This window comes from Lutjanus erythropterus, chromosome 8 (genome assembly GCF_056507025.1).
Source record: "Lutjanus erythropterus isolate fLutEry1 chromosome 8, fLutEry1.hap2, whole genome shotgun sequence".
In the NCBI taxonomy this organism is placed as follows: domain Eukaryota; kingdom Metazoa; phylum Chordata; class Actinopteri; order Lutjaniformes; family Lutjanidae; genus Lutjanus; species Lutjanus erythropterus.
In genome coordinates, this window is record NC_139324.1 from 30,527,748 (window position 1) to 30,552,144 (window position 24,397).

Below are 24,397 nucleotides of genomic sequence, written 5' to 3' on the forward strand. Positions count from 1 at the left end.
ACAGGACAGGACTGGTTAATTTTAAGAATAAAAAATAATTATTTCATGTTCTGGTAAAACTTAAACCTAAAAGTTTAAGTTAAACTGAAACTTAAGAGTCTAGGTTTTATGGTTTTGCTACTTATTACAATTAATTAAGAGAGCGTTTGGTTTTACAGTGAGGCACTATGGGCTAAAAATTACCAGGTCATCAGCAAACATAATATGATTGAAAACAGAGTTTCCAACAAGACACCCTGTGTTAAATCTCTTGATTTTTTTCTGATAGATCATCCATAAAAAAACTCAACAAGATAGGAGACAAAATTCCCACACCATTATTTTTACAGGAAACGGCGCTGACACAACACCGCCCCATTTAACCCAGACTGTCTGATGGACACCAGAAGACTAATTCTAAAGCTTGGAACTCTTCAAGAGATAATTTCTTAAATAAGAGCTCATTATTAATTCTGTTAAATGCCTTGAATGCATCAATTACACACATAAATATAGTGAAATTTTGGCTACTTTCTTTAGAACATAAACACACATCAGTTTCATGTTCTCTTTTACAGCCAGACTGATCATCAGTGGTGAGAACAAACATTTCCAACCTTGTTAACAGGATTCTTTCCAGCACTTTAGAAAGAATACTTGCATGGGCAATGGGACAGTGTTTATCCATACAATTTAATTTACCAGCCTTGTCCTTAATGACACGAACTAACAATACTGAAGTGATTTAATCTGGAAGAAAACCATGAACTTTTTTATATTATAGTGTCTTTCAGCAGAGAAATTAGTCTCTGTTTCCTGCCAGGGACTACAGATGACAATGAACTTATAGCCAACTCTGGTGTGGCTGTCCCTGTTAAATAAATAAACTAAAAAAAGAAAAAAACCCCAGCAAAGTCCACTTCAAAGTCCATTTTATATATTCCAGAAACAACAAGGCACTTTTCAATCATTATCATGGAGTTATCAACTTCTTGGTTGATCATGGACTACAACATATATCAAAAATAAAATTTAAAGTGAAATAAAACTGCTTGAGAACTAGACAAAATGAATGAATGAATTAATAAACATAAAAAATAGAATAAATAAATTATAATGAAAATTGGTAAATAAATAAATATCTCAGATTAATTTATACATATCAAATAAAAAGAATAACTTAAGAGCTTTTTTTTTTTTTATCATTCATAATCGTGCATTAAAGTTCTGCCTCATTCTTCATGTGATTAAAACAGGGTTTAGTTTCGAATTACCTGCATTTGTGTGTAAAGAATTTACCTAATAACAATAAAATATTAATCACAACATCAAAATTTTGATTTTCCAACAAAAAAAAACAATCCAAATTTTACCTCTGGACTCGATGTCCACTTACGGTGTCAGAAGCACCGTGTTTACTGCCGTGCGCGCGTTATTGCGCATTTATGCACATTTCTGACGCCGAATGACGCTACAGAATCGTCACCTCTGACCTCCCTCCATTGGACAGAGTTGAACCAATCGTCGGGCTCGTTGTTGAGAGGTGCTCAAGTTTCTCCGAGGTACTCTCGTCAACATGGTGAGTACAACCATTCAAAAGAACATGTTATTTAAAGTAAAGTAAAAGCCAATAACGGTTAAAAGTACACGTGTATTTATTTGGCTTTTGTTTAATAACCAGCCGTTTGGCTCCATGAAGCTATAAAACAGTCGCACGCCATACAACATAACAGGTTAGCATGTTGTGTTAGCACTGAGCTAAGATAGCGGCACACACATATCGTCATTGTTCAGACTATGTCCTGGAGCTGATTCTTTGAACAAAATAAAATAAAGACCTCTAACTAGCGGTTTATTTACACGAAGCATTAGTAATCATGCGTAAAGGTTTGTGAATCACAAACTAAAATTTAAGACATGCAGAAGACGTATTTAGCTAGTCGAAGCTAGCTAACTAGCATAGCCAACTCTCAGGTTAGCTATACGTAACTAAAACCATTATTCTTTACCAGAGTGTAGACAGAGCCTGCAGTCATTCATTGAGAACAGCATTTACATGGCAACAGTAGTTCAGCAGGTTAGAATTACTCTGCTGCAAAGGTATCAACGAGAAATAGCGCCAGGTGAAACTGACCAAGATAAACGGAAGTCATCTCCAGTTGGAGAGTCTGTCAGACACCGCAAACATCATAACTAACGTTAGCGAGTCCAAAGGGTTTTTTTTTTGTAACGTCAACGCATTTGTGATATCGTTCACATAACTAATATTAAGTAAAAACCCATTTACCAAAATAGCACAGGGGTCTGCAACCTGTAGTCCTTTTGCCAGTTCTTTGTACAGAGTTTATTAAATTCAAAGATTCAAGTTGACCTAAAGAAGAAAAGTAAATCATCTCAACAAAACGTAATTAGTTGGTCAAATGTTTTCAACACTTAAGAGTTTGAGTTGGGCTCAAAAAAATCTGTTGAAGTAATTTGCTTTGAAATTTATATTTTTAACTTGTTAGCTTCCTTTTTAGTATATACCAAAAAGTTTTAATATGTCATCAAGTAAAATGTGCGTCATAACCTACATTTTAGATTCACCCTTGATCCCCTTGGTTTTGCTGGTTTCTAGTCTTGAGTCTCCCTAGGCTTGCTATGGATGCCAAATGTAGAAACAGAAGTGTCTGAGAATTAAGGCTCAGACAGATTTTTCTTTCTTTTCTTATGTTATGTTACTACATTGAATCTTCAAATCGTCACCAAAACATCATAGCTCCATGCTGCCTCTTGAATGAAAAGCAGTACACATGAGAGAAGTTAGCCTTTATGTCCTTCTGTCAGAAATGTTTTGGCTTCAATTATTTCAGAAATGCAGTGCAGACTTGTGATCCTAAGTGCTCAGAAGCTGCTGAAACAGCTGGACAAGTTTGAGAACAAAGTCAGATATAATAACTCTCACGATTGGGATTGCATGGTCAAGTCTGATTCTGCTCTTACATATCCATGCTTAGGGGTGTGTCATGTCATGTTTTTCACAGTATATTGTTCTAATTTTTCTCCTGAAAAAATTAATATCATGATAACGGCAGTATTATAATATTCTGAATTCATACTGTGACAATGGCAATATTCTGGTGGATGAGTTAGTTCCAAAAAGGGAAGTGACTTCTATTATGTTGAAGTGGTTTGGTTACGAAATATCACATGTACAATAAACATTGGTCGTATGTACAAGTGCAAGAAGACTGTAACAACTAAAGAGGGTTAAACAACAAACTTATTTTCACCATCTCGAGCAGAAGCACATGGTTGAGTACGAGGAGAGCCAAACATCCTCAACAGCTATTGTGGAAATATTTTTCAGTATTTTGTCACATCTTCAGGAAAGTCTTTTTTGCAGAATACTTCAAAATATGGTGATATTAGTCTAGGGAATTTGTTCTCATCTCTCTAAAATCTTTTGTTGTCAGTGTACTTCCACATAGGTGCACCAAGTTAAACAATCACAGACAAATACAACAGCCCTGCAATAAATCATCATGAAGGTTTTAATGTTTAGTTTTTAGTTGAAATTGTTTCAAGAGGTGTTGATTTCACTTTCTGGTGATTTTGGAGGCTGTAGTTTGTGGGCGTCTATACTGAGAGGTGTTTAGTTTATTCTGTCCACCATCATTTTTTAAAATTAATGCTGTGGAATGATATTACATCTCTGCAAACTGATATTCATGTGCTACTTTAATCATATGTAACTGTAAATGTGAAATCTATCATTTAGTGTACTGTTCTTATCATTAGACATAACAGTATTGAGATATAGGCTGTGGATGTCATGATAAGTTTATTTTATAATAGCGACAGTTTTAATTGCCATATTGTAGTGAAAAATTTTAATTTACCAGCTTGTTGAAAACATTATGACATATTTTAATCAACCGTAATGGTGTCCTTATTGTATTAAGCAAACTGCTAACTGCACATTACACCACTGGCTGCTGTGAGTTCACTAACTGTATGTGCGGTTTCTTATTTATGACAGTCTTCATCGGAGGCTAATAATGGCCCGAGCCAAGCGCCACCTTATCCAGGTGTACCGCCCTCAGGGATACCTCCCCCATTTGTAAGTCAGTGACAGACATGTTTATGACAATTAGCTTGTTCACAGTTGTCATATAGGGTTGAATTGAGAGTGGTAAATATTAAAGGTATTCATTAATGTTTTAATTTAATCCAATCCATCTTTTTCCTCTCTCCTTGTTCCTTTGTTTAGATGGGACCACCAGGAATACCGCCTCATTTCCCTCCCATTGGAATGCCCCCTATGGGACAGCGACCGCCCAGTATGACTCCTATGCCTCCTGGTATAATCCCTCCAGGTATAATGCCACCACTGGGGGCACCACCAATGGGACAGGTAAGCCATATAGTAAGTTTATAGGTTTGTGTCTATTTTGTTTGATTTGTTAGTTCTAAGTGATTTTTGGCCGTTGTTTCTGCTGTCCCACTCACATCAGTATTCATCCTGCTCTGAATCTGAGTCAAAGAAGGACTTGGCCCTTGACATATCTCTAGACAAATAAATGAAAAATGCTAGATGGAAAACATTATCACTTCAATAAAAAAAGACACGGCGCTTATATAAAACATGAATGCTGGGGCAAGTCAGGTAGTCGCAAAAGTGATTACCACTGTTTCAAAAAAACACACCGACACCGCCTGTTGAAGGTACTATTATACATGCGTGTCTGACCAGGCAAGTGGGAAAACGAAACCTTACCATTGAGCCCTGGGTTAGTCAAAAACCAAAGACAAATGCTAAACATCCATCACAGCCTGTAGACTGACTTCTTGGTGTAACTTTGACCACATGTATTTGCTGTAGATGTCATGGACTCATGGATTTTCATTATGGGTGCACTTATCCTTAGTTTTACCTTTTTAAAAAAAAAAGTGGCAGCTCATCTGGCAAAAAAAATGTTGTGTTGGCTTGTTTACAACCTGTCAAATCATCTGACTGCTAGGGTTTCTCGCCCTGTTAGATCTATTTTTAGCAATGTTGCCATTCTGAGATTTTATGAATTACATTAATGATGAGAAAAACCTTATCACTGATGACTGATGATCAGAAATACACAACAATAAAACCTAAGTTGTAATAAATTGAAGTTTACCTTCAACTCAATCATGTGTTGGTATTAGAATTTTTCTTTTAATTTCCATGTTTTGTTTAGCATCTCTTCACTGAAACTAATATGTTAAAAAATGAGAAAAAATATATCTGTTAAGATAAGACAGTTGTTCATAGACCTCTAAAAATATATCTTAACTGACAAAAATAGCTTGTGAATCACAGTTCTTCACTGGATTTTGTTGAGGAAGTCGTCCTCATTTTCTAAAAATTGCATGTATTTATTTATCTTTTAAAGCAAAAAATTGTAAAGCATATGTGGTCCTGTTGTGCATATAAATAGGTGCGATATTGGAGGGTGTTTGATCAAAGTGCCAGCAGCAACACAAGTCTGAAAAGGTGGTGAGGCGATGTAGTTTGCTGTGTTGCTGCTTCACAGATCACAAGCTGTGGCATCACACCATTAAATAAGCACAGCACTCAGTTTCAATCTCACCTTCACCCCCAGTTGCAAGCAGCCCTGTACACACACACACACACACACACACACACACATATGCAGACACACACCCCCCAAACACCCTGTCTCACACTGTGTCTTAATACTTCTGCCTGCACGAGGTGGTATGGAAATGCCAGATGAATATTTCATGATGCTTCTTTTATTAGATGCCAGGCATGATGCCACCTATGATGCCAGGGATGATGATGCCCCCTCGCATGCCAGCTGCGGCTGTACAACCAACGGGACCGGTAACTCTCCTCACTACTTTTTCATCAGTGCTCTGCTTCACACGTCTTAAAAATACACCACAGCTTGTGAGATGCTAAATAAAGCAGCCAAGTTATCACTGTTGGATGTGAAAAACAATATATTTGTAACTGAACATTGAAATGCAGCAGCTGAAAAATATAATTTACGTGAATAGTGTCTGATTAAAATTAAAATGAACACCTGCGTCGCAATATGTTCCTTATTGTCAGTTTTTTTTTTTGCTTTGGCTTTGGTTCAGTTGTGAATCTCTGTAAACGTAATGAAACACACGAACCCCTCAATGTTGATGATCTGTTCATTTTTATTTTTTACTGAGTAGTAAGCAAGTTATGTAAATGAGCAATCTGATATATTTATTGTGACAACATCCAGACGGCTTTAGAGATCCACTTAATCATCACAAGTATATTTCTGCATCTTGAGGCTATGGCGTGTTGTACTAATTAGGAAAGCTTTGTCAGTTGCTGTGTGTCGTGAGTGATGAGTCTGTTTCCCCAGCAGAATTCAATATTTCAGTCGTAGAGATGCACTGACAAAAAAATCGGCAGAGTTCTGAGTTTTTCCTTGGGAAATAATCCACTAATAAAATTGTCTTTTCCACAGCCTGGTGTTGATTCCACAGGTAAGATCCTTAATTTGTCATTTTACTCACAAATCATATTCTTGCATATTTTGTGTTTGTTAGAAGTACAGCGACTGACTCATGCTGTGTTTTTATCCTCACAGCTGCTGCACCTGGAACAACTGTAAGTGTAACATGATTTTTCTTTCTCTCATTCTTGTGAATTGGGACAAAACCTTATTTATAAGGGGCTGTGATTTTTACTCTTGAATGATGCTGGAAAAACTCCTAGCCAAACTCTTAAATCTTGAAACGAGCCAGCCTCTGAGTGATTTAATTTCTTTTTTTTTATAGAATTTTTTGTGACTGAGAATTTTGTCAACTCGGTCAGGTACACAAAAAGTCATAGTATTATAATATAATACGTGTAAGAAATGTTTAATGGTTTTTGATTGAAATAGAAAATGAGGTATGGATCATTCAGGTACAGCTAACCCTTTGTATGCCTGATTATGTCACGTTTTTGTAAAGATGTTGGACACAACATTTAAGGGTGAACATTTTAATTTAAAAAATCAATTTTAAATCAAAGATGATCATAAAAGAACATTTTATAACTATCTGTAGGTATTGTCAGTTTTAGATTTTGAAGGCTTTTAACACTTTTTTTTTTATAATTGTTTGAAGTTGTGGATTCTTGTCTTGGACAAGGGTGTTTTCTGGTGCATGGAAGTTTAGAAATTAAAGAAAAAATTAAAACAGACTAAACTATGTTAATAAATAAATATTTTTTTAAAATAAATCCCACATATTTCATCCTTAAAAATAATTTTCACCATAATTCTTTTTTGATAGGACATGGTTTGTCTCTCCAGAATGTGTGCTTTATATGCAGTAATAACAAGTTTATAATTGAGTTCTCATCATTAGCTCATTAGTCAGTATTTTGCCTTGTCTTTGTCTTCTGTCAACATTTCGTTTGTTACTCCGTCCCTGCAGAGCACCACCAATGGATCTCCACAGGAAGAACAGCCAAAGAAGGTTTGTGCACATTGAAAATGGAAAGATGGATGGGAACAGAAAAACTCCACAATATAAATGAACTGTGAAAGCATTTTAAATCAAGCCAAAGCTAAATGGTTTCTTGCTCTGCTTGATTTTTTTTTTTTTTTTTTTTTTAACGCTGAAACAGCTGATGTATCTGTGTTTTTTCCGCCTCAGAAGTCCCTGTGGACAGAACACAAATCACTGGATGGAAAGACCTATTATTACAATACAGAGACTAAGCAGTCCACATGGGAGAAACCGGATGACCTCAAATCTCCTGCAGAGGTACAAACCTTTATCACTTGCATAACATGTTTAACAGCTACTTTTAAAGTGTCCCCAAGCAACCATTTGTTTACTTAAGTATTCACATGCATTTTACACACACAATTCTACATAACGCTTTTATCAAGGACAGTGCATATACATGTAAATGTACCTGATTCAGTAAGTGTTGAATACTTTTCATCTACATTTAATATATAAAAAAAAAAGCCCTTCCTACATATGACAGTCCCACATACTAAATGCAATTAAAGTCATTGCATTTATATAAAAAGTTCTAAAATCAGTTAAATAATTGTTTTCATATGGACAGTGTTAATTTTGTCAATGGAAAAATTTGTTCGCTGACACCCTTTTATTTCATGACTTAAGTGTCATTACAACATAAAACAAACAAAAACAAAATTTACAGCACAATCTCTGTTCTTAATGCCCTGATGAATAAAGATGATATGAAATAGTTGGCTCTACGCAAGCAGAAATCCTTGGTTACATTATAGTAATCATCTATCTCAAAGCGCTAATAAATCTATCTAGCTGAAAAAGCCGAACAAAACCATCAGCTGCTGCTGACAACAGAGATTGTTTTACACTACAGCAGACAGCACATTTGACTGCCAACATACATCAAGGAGGTAAAGAGGAGTGACGGTGTCTGGACACTCTATCATAATTTAGAATAATGCAGTGCAGTAACAGCCATTTAATAGAGCAGCTGTAACACTGATCTGTTTGTCTCTGTTAACAGAGACTCTAGTCTGTGGTGTAGTTTAGACTTCACTGATAAACCAGAACTGTACGAGTCTGCAAACTTGTTTTTTTTAACCTGCTTTTAGGTGGTACTGCAGCCCCTTCAGCATCAACTTCTCACACCCACGCTCCTTTTAAAGTGTAGTCCTCTATTGTTGCTCCAGAGTCGAAACAGTATGGGAGTGGAGACATCAAGCCAGTTTTAATGCGTGTTCTCTCATTTAAAACAATAGTTATACCTCAAAACGCACACGTCAGATGCTTTTAGTGCATGTGGGCCCCAAGACTAAAACTAACCTTCAAAATGTCAAAATTAACTCAGAGTATGGATCCTAACATCACTTTTCACTTTATTTCTTCCCCTTTTAGCAACTGCTGTCTAAATGCCCTTGGAAGGAGTACAAGTCAGACACAGGAAAGCCTTATTACTACAACTCTCAGACGAAGGAGTCCAGATGGACCAAACCCAAAGAGCTGGAGGATCTGGAAGGTAAAGAGAGCTGCTGTCTGATGATGTTAAACCTGTTGTGAGAAAGGCAGTGACGGTCCATGCTGAGCCGCGCTGCGCTCCACGGATGAGCCCCTAGCAGCACGATGAATGGCAGGCCGCTGAGGAGGTTTTGGGCGTCATTGATGTACAAACACAGGAAGCACAAAATGCAGGAACACATGATGGCTCCTGTAGCACATTTATCTCTGCTGTTCTCTTATCTGCTGTGTGCTTTGAAATGAAAACAAGTATCCTAACAGCTATCGCCTTTTGTTTATTCCAGCTATGATCAAAGCAGAGGAGAATGGGTAAGAGCTTCCTGTTTACCTTTGGTTACTCTTCGCTGCTGCACCATGTATTATGAGCAACACACGCAGCGGTTATTAAAAATTATTCCTTCCTCCAGCATCAAACCCTTTTTATTTTATTATTAATCTTTCATTTTCCTGTAGTGACTCTTTATGTTCCAGTCAGCTTCTTTGACCTGGTATTCTTTTGATTTGACCTGTCGTGGTGTGATTTCAGGACGGCAGAGGCGACGGCTCCTGGCGCCACTGCAGCTCCTGCAGTGCAAGCAGATAATACAGCCACTATGGCAACCGTAATGGAGGCGGAAACTGCAACAGCGGTCTCAGAGGAACACCTGTCTCAGGCGGCCGTGCATCACACAGCTGAGGTCAAGACTGCAGATGCACCTGTGGCTTCCTCAGAGAGTTCAGCTGCCGCAGAGGCCACAGCCAGGTAAACAATTATGTGTGATACAGAGACGGGTACTGTCTCCAGTGCGCTGATATACATCGAGCCAGAGCCATAGAGTCACAGTGACACAGCACCCTTTCAAGATAATTTATTCATGGATAAGGACGTCTATTTTTGTAATTCCTTAATTTGTGTGATTAAAGGGATAGTTTGGATAATTTAGGAGAAGCAGAGAGGGGCACCACCACAGAAGCTCAGCAATAAACTGCTCTGGATGGAAGCAGCAACAAAGCCAATTTAAAAAACCTCACATAAAAAAATCAATATTCGTTTAAATGTAGGCTATATTTAGAATAATTTCACCTATTTGCCTTGCTGTCAGACAGCCTTTTCTGCTGTTATATAAGCCAAATATTGCTCTTTCCAAACCAACCAAACTCCATAGGTAAAATCAGTAATTTTACCTCTCACAATACTGTAGCTGCTGATCTGCTGCTGCCTTGATATGTTAGTTTGTTTGTGTTAGTATGACTTAGATGAATCTGAACTAACCTTTAAAACACCGAAGTCACACCAAAGACAAACTAACTAACAAATCGAGGCAGTGTTAGACCCGCAACTTTGTCATTCTGTGATGTAAAATGACAGATTTTTGCCTATGGAGTTTGGTTGGTTTGGCTCAAGCAAGATTTGGTTAATGTAACAACTGTTTCCTGCCAAAAAAGGTTGTCTGACAACAAAGTCAAGTGGTGAAAAGATACTAAATATGGCATACACACCTTTTGTTGCTAACCCCTCATCCACAGCAGTTCATTGCTTAGCTTTCCTGCTGGTACTTCTCTCTGCTTCTCCTAACTGGGGGCGTGCCGTCCACCGTCACCTGTAGTTAATACACTGACTATCGCTAAGCAGCTCATACTAACTACATCACATATCCCGAACTACGCCTTAAATGTTCACTGTCTTAAATGTATCATGCAAACACAGCTAAGTTAATCCATTAATATTGTCCTTTGCCCCCAGTGTTGAAGTCACAAAGGAAGAACGACCAGAACTTCAGAAGAAATCTTACAAGTGGAACACGAAAGAGGAGGCCAAGCAGGCCTTCAAAGAGCTGCTGAAGGAGAAGGTGAGTCAGACTGTCAAATGGGGTTAAAATGTAGATGAAGTAGAGGCCACGGTCCTTAGTAGAGTAGAGAACTGTGTTGACTGTGTCAGCCTGTAGCACACATTCACTTTAGTTGACATTTAATAGGTCAAGTAAAAAGAATCAAGTCTGCCTGTATCAGCGTGCTTTTCCTGGGTATACATCCATCAGTGTGCTTTTAGCTGTGACCGGTATCATGATTACCGTAATTTCCGGACTATAAGCAGCGACTTTTGTCACACGCTTTCAACCCTGCGGCTTATGTAATGATGCGGCTAATTTATGCATTTTTTCTAACGGCCGCCAGGGGCGCTCGAGCAGAAAAGGTAAGAGTGAGACAGGTGGAATATATGTGTCGAGGAAGACGCAAGTTTAATGTAACTTCGCTGTGCTACCGTGTTGCTGCTATGTTACTGCCGCGTCTCAGTGACTTTTACCGGTATGTTTTTTTAACCAGCCCTTTTAGTGCTGTGTTACTACCGTATTGCTGCTGTGTTACTGCCGCGTCACAGGCACTGTTTGGAAAGAAAAGCTAAGGTATATTATTAAAACTTTGAAAACTCTTTCTGTGTACCGTCTTTCTTTGTAAATATCTCATGTTTCAATGTGGGCACATGCGGCTTATAGACAGGTGCGGCTTATGTATGTACAAAATGGTTTTTCCTTTAAAAATGTACTGGATGAGGCTTATAATCAGGTGCGCTCTATAGTCCAGAAATTACGGTACTTCATTCTGTGGGCTCGTTGCTCAATCCTTCAAATTTTAAAAGACTTAATTTTACATGTGCTGTCATGGCAACAAACACTATAGGCCTAATTTCAACTTTGATACAATACTTTGAAAAATACTGATATTCAGTACCATTGGAAAAAACATTACATGGGGGCATAATTTTTTTTTGTTTTTATTTTTAGATTAATATAAAATGACAACAAGAAACCTAGCCTAATCATTTGAGAAACATTAGTTTTTTCTCCTTAGATCATCCTTTAAAATACCTGATTCATCTAATTAACTAATTTCAGAAATTAGTTAAAGTTAATTTTACTGTGTGTTAAGCACAGCAGCATCCAAGTTAATTTACGTCTGACTGTAGTTGAAGGAGTCGGGGCTACGTGGGCCATGCTGTGTGTGTGTGTGTGTGTGTGTAAACTCACAATCGGTACAGGCGCAGCTGTAACTGATGTATCAATACTGCAAAAAATCAGTATGCATTGATAAATCAATACTTTTGACAATGCTAGTTTGCAATATAATATGTACATGAATTGAATCCAGGTAATTTGCCATTGCTAGGTAGCTATAGTTTCCCAAGATTGAGGATGGTAATGATTAATCATTAATTGATCAATTGCTGTTAATAATTTAACGCATAAAAGTGTATCAATAATTCATCTATATTCTATAAATGACAGTAAATGTAGCTCATTTGACATTGTTTTGTCTGGCGGAGGCATTTTCTGAATAAGGAAACTTGAGAAACATGAAAAGGAGATGAAGAAGAAATATGTATTTTGTATCTTATTAATGATTAATCATTTAATAGATTAGCATTTTCAACTGTTGGTTAAGGACAGTGCACACATTGACTCCTGACAAAATAAAATGATTTATCACTGAACAAGAGGGTTGTATAATGAGATTTTGATGTTGTTCTCTATTTGTTACTCATAAAAAACAGCATGAAATTATCTGCAGTAGTTTGGCTGTAGAGATAAAACAATATAAAGAATATAATATGAAGCAAAATAGCTTTCATGGAGGAGTGGTGAGGATGAATGAAGCAGTCTCACAGCCTGAGGGTAGAAGCTGCTCTGTAGTCCGCTGGTACAGCAGCAGATACTTCTGTATCTCCTGCAAGATGGCAGCAAGGTGAACATTAAGGCTGTTATTATGTGCTTGTTGTTTTAAAATTGTTCATGCTCAAACCATTTTCTCTTGTCTTGTCAATACATGTTGGTTTGCTAAAATTAACACTGATAGAGCCATTCTAACCTGTCAATAAGGAGTGCTTTGAGCATTCATTTGTCTTTCAACTTTTTTCAACAAAGTAATTCCAATAAGTGTTTTGATGATTGAGTTGTGCATCATTATAGATAAAAGGTTAAGGTTAATTTTTACCATGTAAGTCTCTCCCAGTGCCTGATGTGTGTACCATGACCTTTAACCTTTGCATTTTGATCTGAATCTAATCCCTGTCCCTCCTTGTGAGCCCCTGGGACGTCTTAGCATGATTGTTAAGCTTCACCGCCTGTTGCTGTGGATATGTTGTGCGCTCATTCGCAAAGGTGGCCTAGCGCCACCCACCTTGAATGCTGCTATATTTAGGCTCATTTTAATTTTGTGCACAAAGCTCTCCTCTGAGATTGCTTGCCATTTCCTGCAAGATCTTAATGGCTCTGTCTTTATGATTAGCTTTATTGGATCAAAGGCACGGGGCTGTCTGGGATTAAGACAGTGAGAGAAAGTGGCATGCCTCAGTGAGTTAGAATAACTGTGACAACTGACAAGACAGAGGCACACGGTGGAATCAGTTCATAGTGGATAAAGGAGTCAGTCGCTGGGAGAGGCGAGTGGCAGAAAGGGTGCTTACGTAAGTGCTCACTGGCACTTCTTTGAATTATTGCCACTCCACACCTCTTAACCCCGCATGTATTAGTAATTAAGAAAACGTGTGGAGACAAAGCAGCGCGGCTCGTTGTTCCGCTGCTTGTTTCACAGGCAATAAAACAATCCAATTTCCTTCTTCTGTTGTTTTGAATGTCAGAAAACTGCACTTTCAAGTGCAATGCTTGAAATTAAGGATGACCCGTTGGCACGTAGCAGTAAAAATACCTCCTGGGACACAGATTCTGGGATAATTGAGAAACTTAGAATTACAAAATTGTCAGAGTAAATTTCCAAATAGGCATTATTTGGACAGAAAAATATAGCATATTGGGAGTCTATATGGTTACTTTTTTGCCTGAATGATGGTCAGTCAGTCATACAGGTGTATTGTTTTGACATGCGCCCAGGAACCTGTATAGCTAAACATTAGGGGTGTAATAAACCCATCTGGATCGATATATATCGATTCAGGGTTCTATGATCTAACATGATCATTGCAAAGTGAATATATCAATCTATATCTTCATCATCTTTAAGATACACCTTTATTTTGAAATTCCCATGGCACGTCTGTATCACAATTGTCTGGAAGAGTTCAGTCATAAATTGACTGAAACATAATTTAATTGATTTTGTGAGTTGACATAAATGTAACTGTATGTGTTAAATGGACACATGATATTGTCTGATATTGATCGTAGACCCTGAAATGGATTGAATTGAAATTGTATCTTGGCAGACTTTGTCATATATGGTCGTCCAAAGAATCAATATAATATTGCATCATGATGAAACTTCAGATTTACACCCCTCGCTCAAAATGTGTCTGTGTAAATCTCCCATTCAATCAGAAACCAGTCTGTTTGTGTTTGTGCTGCAGTTTGCAGTGATGCTTTTACTGATCAGTTAGACATAAAAATAAAGAAAGGGTAATAAGAAAACACGCCAAACACCTGGAGTGTTTTCAGTTTTTATAAGTGCAGGGAAATAATGGAAGTTACTGAAACAAAGTTATTAAACTATATTTATTACATAGAATTAGAAAAAGAACCTCAGTTTGAGTCTATGGTTGTTGAGTCTGGGACAGCTGCGGGACACTGAGTCAATCCCCTGCGTCTGACTAATTAGCATTCATATGCTTTTCTATATGCCTACAAATTTTGCATTCATATGCAGGTATCCATTTATAGAGATTAGAATTTTTCCCTCACTTTACATTGCATAACATTTGACTTTGTGTATAATTGATCACGAAAATTGAACACTGTAAAACTGTTAATGTGCAGTGTTAAAGGTTGCTTTGTCATAATATCTGTGCCAGAAAAAACAAGTACAAGCTAATTGAGCTGCACCATACTGGTCAATGTCAATACATGTGTTCTCTCACGTCATCTAATGTGCAGTGTATACAAGTGTCTAAATAATAATTGCTTTGTTAAATTGTATATAATTCTGTTCAACCTACTGTACTTGTGTAAAGATTTAATGAGTTTGGTTGGTTTTAAAGTCTGGCACGGCTGAAGGTAGAATTCAGGACAGTTGCTTGATACTGAGGGAACTTGTGTAACTTGTCAGTTTAAAGTTACAGGCCATTGAATTTTATTCTCTGTTTTTCAGGGTGTGTCCTCAAACTCCTCCTGGGAACAGGCTATGAAACTGATAATCAATGATCCTCGCTACAGGTACACTGTTCTCCTGGACTCAGTTTATCCTATGCACAACAACAAGTGAGAACTGTGCCCATCTGTGCTCACATTCTTTTCTTCTGTTTGTCAACAAAGCGCGCTTCCCAAACTGAGTGAGAAGAAACAAGCTTTCAATGCCTACAAAGTCCAAACAGAGAAGGAAGAAAAAGAGGAGGCCAGAATTAAATACAAGGAGTCCAAAGAGACCTTTCAGAGGTTCCTGGAGAACCACGAGAAGATGACATCTACCACCAGATACAAGTAAGAGCAGCTATAAAGTTTTCTTTTTTTTCTGTATTGATTTGTGGTTCCCCGAATTGTCAATATGATTATGCAGAGGGGATCAGTGAAATGTCATCTATGGCTGCTGCACGCCATCATGGAGTTACAGCACTGTTAGCTTCCACTTAAACTGCTTTGACCTGATCACTCCTGTCACATTCTTGTTGTTGAGTTGTGTTCATGTAACATAATGGTACTAGATCACAATTTAGTGAATAAGCGGATTTAAAGTTACTACAAAGAGTTTTTAACTAGTAAAGAAACTCTCAATGTCAATTTATTGCTGATACCTGTACGTGACCTACAGAAGTAAACAAGACCATCAGCAGGAAGTTTGGCTGTTTCTATAAAATTATTCTCCTTTTTCTTTTTTTTAAATATCTTTTTATTGGATTATTTCCAAGTCCATACAAACATTGTAAGCATTCTCAGAGGACTTACAGTAAAAGCTTAATCCCTCCAAGCCTTCTTTAAAAACCTGTTTGTGACAGAAAGCAGTAATGCTGAAATAAAATAAATATCAGCCAGCAAGTAAGGATCAAGAAAGTAAGTAAGTACAGATATACATAATCAAATAAAATACATAATAGAAAAACATCAGGGCATTGGAATGTTCCTTCATGATACTCAAATCACTTTACAGAAACAAAGAATGTAAGACAAATAATTAAAAAAAAAAAATCATTCTTTCCATCCTTTGTATCTCATAAATTATATCAGTCTAATCGTCAGCTGCAGACATTTCTGGTTTTAGACACTTTGTAGTAATTGCTTTCTTGCCAGCTGTGCTCAGAATCCAAAACAAATGTCCAACATGAGAGGTAACATTTTCTGAAGGCTGGTTGCCCAAATGTGGGGTCTTTGACAAGAATGTTGGCTTGTAGGGCTGCAGAATTAATAGAAACTGCAGTATGGGCATGTGCGATATCCAAATCACACTTTTTTGAAAAATAAAGAATATAAGAGAAAACAGCATTAGAAAGAGGTACTGTAGTGCAGCATAGATGACCTGACCTAAAAATGAAATAATCGCAATATGACGGGGTTTTTTTTACCAAATCCAAAACTGTGCAGACCTGTCCACTTGAAGTAGTTTTTGCAAAACTTTAGGAACCTCCCGGCAGAAAAGGTATTGATAACGGGCAAGAGCAGAATATGTGATGATGGTTTGCCTCAGAGAACCCACCCTGTCTGCAGCAGTTACAAGACTTGATGTAATGACCCTTTTTTGACTGGAGTAATGAAGAGCCTGATGAGCTTTTTCCAACAAAATTCTCTCCATAAAGCTGAACTTGAAATTTTGCATTCTGTGTAGTTATTTTTAATGACTGCCACCGAGTCAGATTCTCCCTGAAATCTGTTTTTACATTTTCACAGGCAAAGTTACAATGAGTCGCATGTTTTGTCAGCTAAAATGAAGCAGCAGGAGATTCTTATTTAAATAATTTTATTTTTGATGTTATATTTTGTTGTTACCGCCTTTGTCCATAGGAGCCTCCAAAATCAACACAATATTCAAGGTCCTTCTACTAGCTTTAAGGAACATTTTGTTTTGTTGGTTTTGTTGTTGGTTTTGTTTGCTTTGTTTTGTCCTGGTGTTAAGGTACACATGACTTTGATAATTTACAACCTGAGAGTTGTTTCATCATCTTTGTCTTAATTTTCTACAAATTTAACACATAAATGCAACAAAGGTGCTAAAAACTACATCTAGAAGTAGCTTTTTTGCTAAATGTCTACTAATTCACTTGTTCAGGATTTTTTCACCTATAAACACGTATTAAGGAGCAGAAAACATTTAAAATGTTTAGGTTTTGATCCGTGCTCTTCCATGTGACGTCCACTTCACCAGCAGGCTCTGCTTTGGCATTTGGGTGAAAGTCATCGTGACGGACAGATTGACTTAGTGATCTTGACAGAGGGCCAGTTCCAGAGTTCAGCTGGCACTGGGGTTGTTGTGGTGACTGGGGCTGTAATCTGGGATGGTACACAACAGGCAGATGGATAGTGGGACTATCTGATGGAGTGTGTTTGTTTCTCCCCTTACATTTAATTTAATATTTCACTGCAGTCAACCACCACTTCTGATTCTTCTGAGCATCAAGTTTTAAACTGCTATCAAGGAAATGAGATATTCTCAGTGCGCAGCATGAAAGACAGCTCCTCTTCTTAAGAAGTTTGACTGTGCTGTGTCCATTTTTATTAATGTTATGAGTTATGTATTAACTCCACACAAATGTGCGTCTGATAGCACTAAGAACCAGTGTGATTATGGTAAATTCAGCCTGTGAAATGCTGCCCTCATGTGGGTTCCCCTGTGAACACATCCTAAACTAGTGTGTGTGTGTTTCCTTGAAATCCAGGAAAGCAGAGCAGATGTTTAGTGAGCTCGAGGTGTGGAGCTGCGTACCAGAGAGAGACAGGCTGGAGATCTATGAAGATGTATTGTTCTACCTTGCTAAGAAAGAGAAGGTAAGTTTTTGCTCTACAGCTGAGCCCAAACTCTTTTTTTTAAGTCTTTGAAGAGATTTTCAGTCTGCACGCGTTTGTAAGACTTGTGAAAACTGCTCACACAGTTAACATCCTGGTTTCCTCCTCTACAAACTGTTTCCAGGAACAAGCCAAGCAGCTCAGAAAGAGGAACTGGGAAGCTCTGAAGAATATTTTGGACAACATGGCCAATGTCACATATCGCACCACCTGGTCCGAGGCCCAGCAGTACCTGTTAGACAACCCTACCTTTGCAGAGGACGAGGAGCTGCAGAGTAAGAGAGCAGAAATTCATATCTCATTAGGGCTGTACCTGACTCAGAGCGTAATCAGCTGAATCAGATTTGACTGTTCAATACAAATATTTGACCTCAGCACCACACTAAATTCCTATATCAGTTTTACTTTACTCTTGTCTATTTGATCAGGACGGTGCACAATAATGAACTTCAGTATAAAAAAAATAAGATGTAAACGTGCTGGATTGCTGGAAAAATGCTGATTTTCATCCGTGCTCCCTAGGCAGGAAACAAGATACAGTACACAAATGTAGACATACAAAATTCAAGTGTAAAAGACCAAATACAATTTTATTCTCACGTTTTAGTGCCTTTTTCCATCATCTGTGATGTGAAAACAGCAGATTTCCACAGTCAGGAAAAGTAAAAGTAAAAAAAAAGTGTGTTCTCCTGCTGATAGTTCAGGTATAAAATCCCAGCGCACTGCACCTGCTTCAAGAGGTCCCCTGCTCTCTGTTTCAATCACGTCTCTGCTTCCAGCACAGTTATCTTATCTCTGCATTTTTGTAAGCTTCTATCTGTATTACCACGTTACTGTGATACACAGTGATGAAACAAAAACAAAAAAAATCGCTGCTCGACTTAAAGAGTGACTGAGGGTTATATTGACTTTCACGGTCAGCTCTATGTCTTTGTTTACCTAATCTAGTTTGAAACAGATGATAGACGTGAGAAAACAAAGTTTCAACCTCACAAACAAAACCGCACTTCATTGTTCAGTGAGAATATGTTTAAAGTATTTGAGTTCTCCTTCCTGATAATGTTGTTATCTTCTCACAGATATGGACAAAGAGGATGCTCTCATTTGTTTTGAGGAGCACATCCGGGCGCTGGAGAAGGAGGAGGAGGAGGAGAAACAGAAGACTCTTCTGAGGGAGAGGAGACGACAACGCAAGAACAGAGAGGCCTTCCAGGTGAGAGGAAACAAAACCATGTATCTCAAACCTGGAAGTCAGAAATGCCTGCTTGATGTTGTAAATTCACTCCTCACAGTCAAAAAAGAGACTCATTCCACTTGTATGAACACTTGGTATCATTTGCTGTCCTGAATTCATATTTTGCCATTTTCTCTCAGAAATTCCTGGACGAGCTCCACGACCACGGTCAGCTTCACTCCATGTCTGCCTGGATGGAGATGTACCCGACTCTCAGCTCAGACATCCGCTTCGCCAACATGCTGGGCCAGCCGGGTAGGACAGCCGGCCGCAGCACACGTGGCTTCACATGAGCGGCGCTCTCTGAAGCACGTGGATGTGACACGCAGACAGCAGCACATGACATGAACACAGATATAAAGCATACACAGCTCAGGATGTAAATACTGTATGAACCACAACAGAGTGCTGGGGCATTTTTCATTTTAGATTTGTTTATATTTTTTACATTCCCCAAAAGTATTCTGCATTTACTGCTGTATAAATGTTATATTTTATCAATGCTATATAGTTTTTACTTCACTGATTTTTGCATCCTTGTAGTTGTTGCTGCATAAAACATACTGTCTGCTGTCTGTTCTACAGGTTCCACTCCGCTGGATCTGTTCAAATTCTACGTAGAAGACTTAAAGGCTCGCTACCACGATGAAAAGAGGATCATCAAAGATATTCTTAAGGTAGGAACTTTGTACCTCTGGTGGAAAATCTTGTTTAAATCCAGAAGAAAATAATAAAATAAAAAAAAAATCATCTTTTGCTTCCCTTCTTGTGTGTTCTTGTTTGTGTTCAGGACAAAGGCTTTCTGGTGGAAGTCAACACAAGCTTTGATGACTTTGGATCAGTCATCAGCTCAGACAAGAGAGCCACCACGCTGGATGCAGGAAACATAAAACTGGCCTTCAACAGTGTAAGACTCCCGCCGCACACAGATTTTTCCCTCTCCTTCCTTATTTTATTGAGAAAACTTAATGTCTACACACTCAGTCCATGCCATAAAAGTGTAATAATAACACATTTTGATAACACTTGGGTCTTTGTAGGGTCAGAATGTTTGAACAATTAAAAAAACACACACCTGTGTTCACACATCAGCACCTCAGTAAGCTGACCAGCTCTATGACAGCAGGTGTGGTTAACCATTCAAACAGCCTGTGGTGATAAACATTCAAAAACCAATAATTTATACTGAAAAGGGTAAACAAAAAAGCCATACTTGAAAATATAAAACATAAATGAAAACATGTAAAATTCATCATCCCATATATCAAATCTACATAAAGAATAAGAATAAAGGTCATGTGGACTGCATTACAATAAGGTAGAAAAGACACACCTGTTGTATAAATAAAACCAGCATTGTTACAAATGTGTGTGAGTGTCTAGAAGACATATTTATATCATCATGATGCCACTATTTAAATTTTAGAGGAAATGTTTTATGTCATACTTGTGATTCTTGATGGAGTAAGTGTGCAGGCGTTACCTTTTTTCTTTGATGTTTCACTCACATGATGTGTGAATAATTTTTCTCCCTCTCCTTGCTAGTTTCTTACAAATCCTCCACAGTGTAACATAAACACAGAAGCTGGTAAACAAGTATTTTGATAAGATGACATGTCAAACTTTAAGAAAAACTGGCAAACATTTGAAGTAACTCAGCTTGATTTTTACTCCTGGTAATTGACTCTTAAACAGTGTTTAAGGAAAGGACTTTTCCATTTCATTTTAGTAGATTAACCCACCCTGTAACCTCTGTCTGTGTAGTTACTTGAAAAGGCTGAAGCCAGAGAGAGAGAACGAGAGAAGGAGGAGGCCAGGAAGATGAAAAGGAAAGAAGCGGCCTTTAAAAACATGCTGAAGCAGGCCACACCACCGCTGGAGCCAGAGACTACATGGGAGGGGGTAAGCAGTTTGACAGCACCAACTATTTTCCAATTATATCCCCTTTCTCCTGTTCTAATAATTTCTTATTTTTTTACAAAAGTAATAAACAGTAGCTTGTTTTTGCTCATGTCGCTGTACTTAACATTTTGTGGTGATCGACATTTTACAATTTCAGGTTAGAGAGAGATTCTTGAAAGAATCGGCCTTTGAAGACGTGACTCTGGAGTCAGAGAGGAAAAGGATATTCAAAGACTTCATGCATGTCTTAGAGGTATGTCTGTTGTTATTGTTGGAATGAGTTGATTTGTTCAGTCTTAGTGACAAAGACGATGATGTTTAACATGGTTTGTGTTTTTTTTACAAAAAGCATGAATGCCAACATCACCACTCAAAGACGAAGAAGCACTCGAAGAAGTCAAAGAAGCATCATAGGAAACGATCCCGCTCTCGATCGGTTCGTAGTCTGTAATCTACGAAATATTACAGATATCTCACCGCTCCTTACTTTACCTCGTTAATCTGTGAGTTACTTAACATGTTGACAGGGCTCGGAGTCTGAGGACGAAGAATACCACAAGAAGAAAAAGCGGTCACAGTCCAAATCTCCTTCTGAACGCTCGTCTAGTGGAGAATCTGGTGAGTTGTTTTAAAGTTAAGATGATCTATTTATCATCGTGTGGAAGAAGAAAAGCTGCTGTATTGACATTTACTGACATTTTCCTGCCTGATACCAGAGAGAAGTTATAAAAAGTCCAAGAAGCACAAGAAGAAGGCCAAGAAGAGACGTCACAAGTCTGTAAGTACACAGGAAGACCCCAAAATCCCTTTGTGTGTGTATACATCATCTGAAAGAGCATGTTGTGTTTGTATGTGCACTGATGGTGATTATGATAACCAGGCATCTCCAGACTCTGACAATGAGAAGAAAGGAAGAGAGCGCGATGGGAAGCGTGAAAAGGACCTAGAGAAAGATAAGGAGAACGACAAGTCTCGGGGGAAATCTCGCTCGGACTCCAAACAGAAGTCTCCTAAAAGAAAAGCGGCGAAAGAGGAGGTTGGTGTTCTTTATTACTACTGTGGAGGAAAAATTATTCGGATGCGAAGAAATGTATGAGTGCATGTTGTCACGGTTAAGACGGGGAACCGAGGGACCTTCACACTTGGCGTACTTCGTGAGAGGAGGCTCAGACTGTCTGCTAGATAAGATGAAGACCTTGGAGATGTTTTGTTTTCATGATATGCACAGATGAGAACCGGTCTTGGCTTTTAGTTACAGACACCCGTCCTCCCTTATGGCCTCAAGGCTGAGGTACCAGATAAAACTGAAACAAGTAGAATTTAAAGCCGTAGTTTATTTGAAGTGGGACTGGATGATGTATAGTCATTACTTACAGTAAACACAGATTGAAGTAGTTTGGTGTAGCATATAAACAGCAACATGACGATGATTATTCGTCCACGGAAATGACGAATTTAACTTGAAGTCCACCTCTAGTCAAGTTCAAAATAATATAAAATGCTCTGCAAGAAGTTATTAATTCTGTAAATGTTTTGTTTTATTTTGTTTTTAAACAAAATGACATCGTTTTGTTTTATGACCAGTTGTAGGTGGAGGTAACCACTACCACGGTACCCACAGGGTCTTAAAAGTATTTTAAAAAGTATTGAATTCAAAAGTCTCAAAAAAAATGTTTTAAAAGCATTCAATTTAGTTTAAAGTCTCATTTTCTTTCTTGTCCTGGGAAATATAAATACTATTAAAAGAATATAGATTTGTTTCCAGTGAAATATTGAGTTTATGTAGTGACTTTTCTGCTGTTGCTGGTCTAGAAACAATATTTCTTTTTATTTAAAATATTTAATTCTAATCCTTTAATAAATGTATTCTCTGTAAGAATATATATATATTTTTAAAAAAAGTTATTTAGTAATGAAAAAGGACGGATCAGTTCTGTTTAAGTGGCAGCAGAATCCAAAATGTGAGTTGGTTAAGCCTTATTCCAGTCAATATGAATGTGAATATTATGTTTTCCCAAAGTACTGAAATTTCATCCTGATTTTCCATTATTTCTTTAATACTTTTCTCAGCATGGCTGTGAAGTGGGCATTAAATTTTATTCTAAGTGATATTAAAAAGGTCTTTAAAAAGTCGTACATTTAACTTGGAGAACCTCAGGGGTGTCCTGACTGTCATCCAGAGATTGTCTTCTGAAAACTTGCTCTCATCTTCTCGAGCGTTTAACCGAGTCTCTGTGTTTTCTGTGTTGCGTTCAGGGCGGCTGGGATACATCAGGCAGTGAGCTGAGTGAAGGAGAGTTGGAGAAAAGAAGAAGAACTTTACTGGAACAGCTGGATGCACCTTGATGATCGCACTTCTGCTGCCCTTTAAATGTATTTGTACACTTCAGCAAACATGCATTCCCCTCCTGAGCTCATGTGACTGTACCGGTCAGACCACGCCGGGCGGACTGCGTGAGATGACGCCACCTTTATCTGGTATTTACAGGAATGTGCTACACTGAGCTTACACACTTAACTTGGTTACTAATTTGGTGTCAGGAAGCTGATCAGCTTATCAATCGTTAAATATCAGGTTGTTTTTCTGTTGCTTTTGTTAGCTTTTTTTTTTTTTTTTTTAGTTGACTAGTTGTACATGTTTTCCACTGCAATAATTTTTTTTTATATTCAATTTAAACGTCATGTTTAACGTCACCACGACTGAAATAGATTAAGACAACATCTCTTTTCATCATCTGTGGACACATCTGAAGAAATATGGTTTTGATTTGAGCCAAACACATTGAAGCTGTTCTCGAGGAATAATTCAAAAATTTTAATTGGAGCATTTGTTGAAATTGATATACTGTAGTGAAATGTAATAAAATACTGTTCCAGTGGATTACGTTTGTAATTTGGTACTTAAGAACAGAGATTCACAGACTTTTACATGTCGAGTATTTTCTGTTTTTAACTTTTAGGTTTGAACATAAAAAAAATTCTTCAGAGTTAAACAATAATCAAAATAGGATCTCTACAAATTACAGTCAATCAAAATGGCCAACCCTGTTTCTTCTCTTCCCTGGAGAACCTCCAACAATCCACTCAAAGACGCCGTCCCTGGACCCCAGTTTGAAAACCACCACTTTACTTATGTTAATTCTTACATTTCTGCAACAAAGACTCATTATACCATGTGGATGACCTGGATTTAATTCAGTTAAATTATGATAATATGCTCTAACTGCACCCAGATAAAACAAATTCAAGCAAATACAACCATCCTGCAAAAAATACCCTTTTCGTGTAGGTTATAATGTTCAGTTTCAGTTGAAGAGGTGTTAATTTAACTGTATTATCATTTTGGACG

The 24,397-nt window shown here is 37.7% G+C and overlaps 1 protein-coding gene across 2 annotated transcripts; it reads left to right on the forward strand.

Moving 5' to 3' along the window:
• The first annotated feature begins 1,497 nt into the window (after positions 1 to 1,497).
• Positions 1,498 to 23,796, forward strand: prpf40a (PRP40 pre-mRNA processing factor 40 homolog A). 2 transcript variants are annotated; one of them, XM_084725251.1, is made up of 27 exons: positions 1,507 to 1,558; positions 4,001 to 4,081; positions 4,232 to 4,375; positions 5,759 to 5,842; positions 6,468 to 6,486; positions 6,591 to 6,610; positions 7,426 to 7,467; positions 7,648 to 7,758; positions 8,878 to 8,998; positions 9,282 to 9,306; positions 9,524 to 9,739; positions 10,721 to 10,826; positions 15,073 to 15,137; positions 15,237 to 15,401; positions 17,786 to 17,894; positions 18,037 to 18,187; positions 18,992 to 19,125; positions 19,287 to 19,401; positions 19,732 to 19,823; positions 19,937 to 20,053; positions 20,911 to 21,048; positions 21,206 to 21,301; positions 21,398 to 21,484; positions 21,576 to 21,666; positions 21,765 to 21,826; positions 21,929 to 22,084; positions 23,305 to 23,796. In XM_084725251.1, exons 1-27 carry the CDS (start codon positions 1,556 to 1,558, stop codon positions 23,392 to 23,394), a joined length of 2,640 nt encoding a protein of 879 aa, XP_084581377.1. In that variant the 5' UTR covers positions 1,507 to 1,555; the 3' UTR covers positions 23,395 to 23,796. The 2 variants fall into 2 exon arrangements, with proteins under 2 accessions (XP_084581378.1, XP_084581377.1); XM_084725252.1 differs by lacking the exon at positions 4,001 to 4,081 and having other exon boundaries at positions 1,498 to 1,558.
• The last annotated feature ends 601 nt before the right edge of the window (positions 23,797 to 24,397 follow it).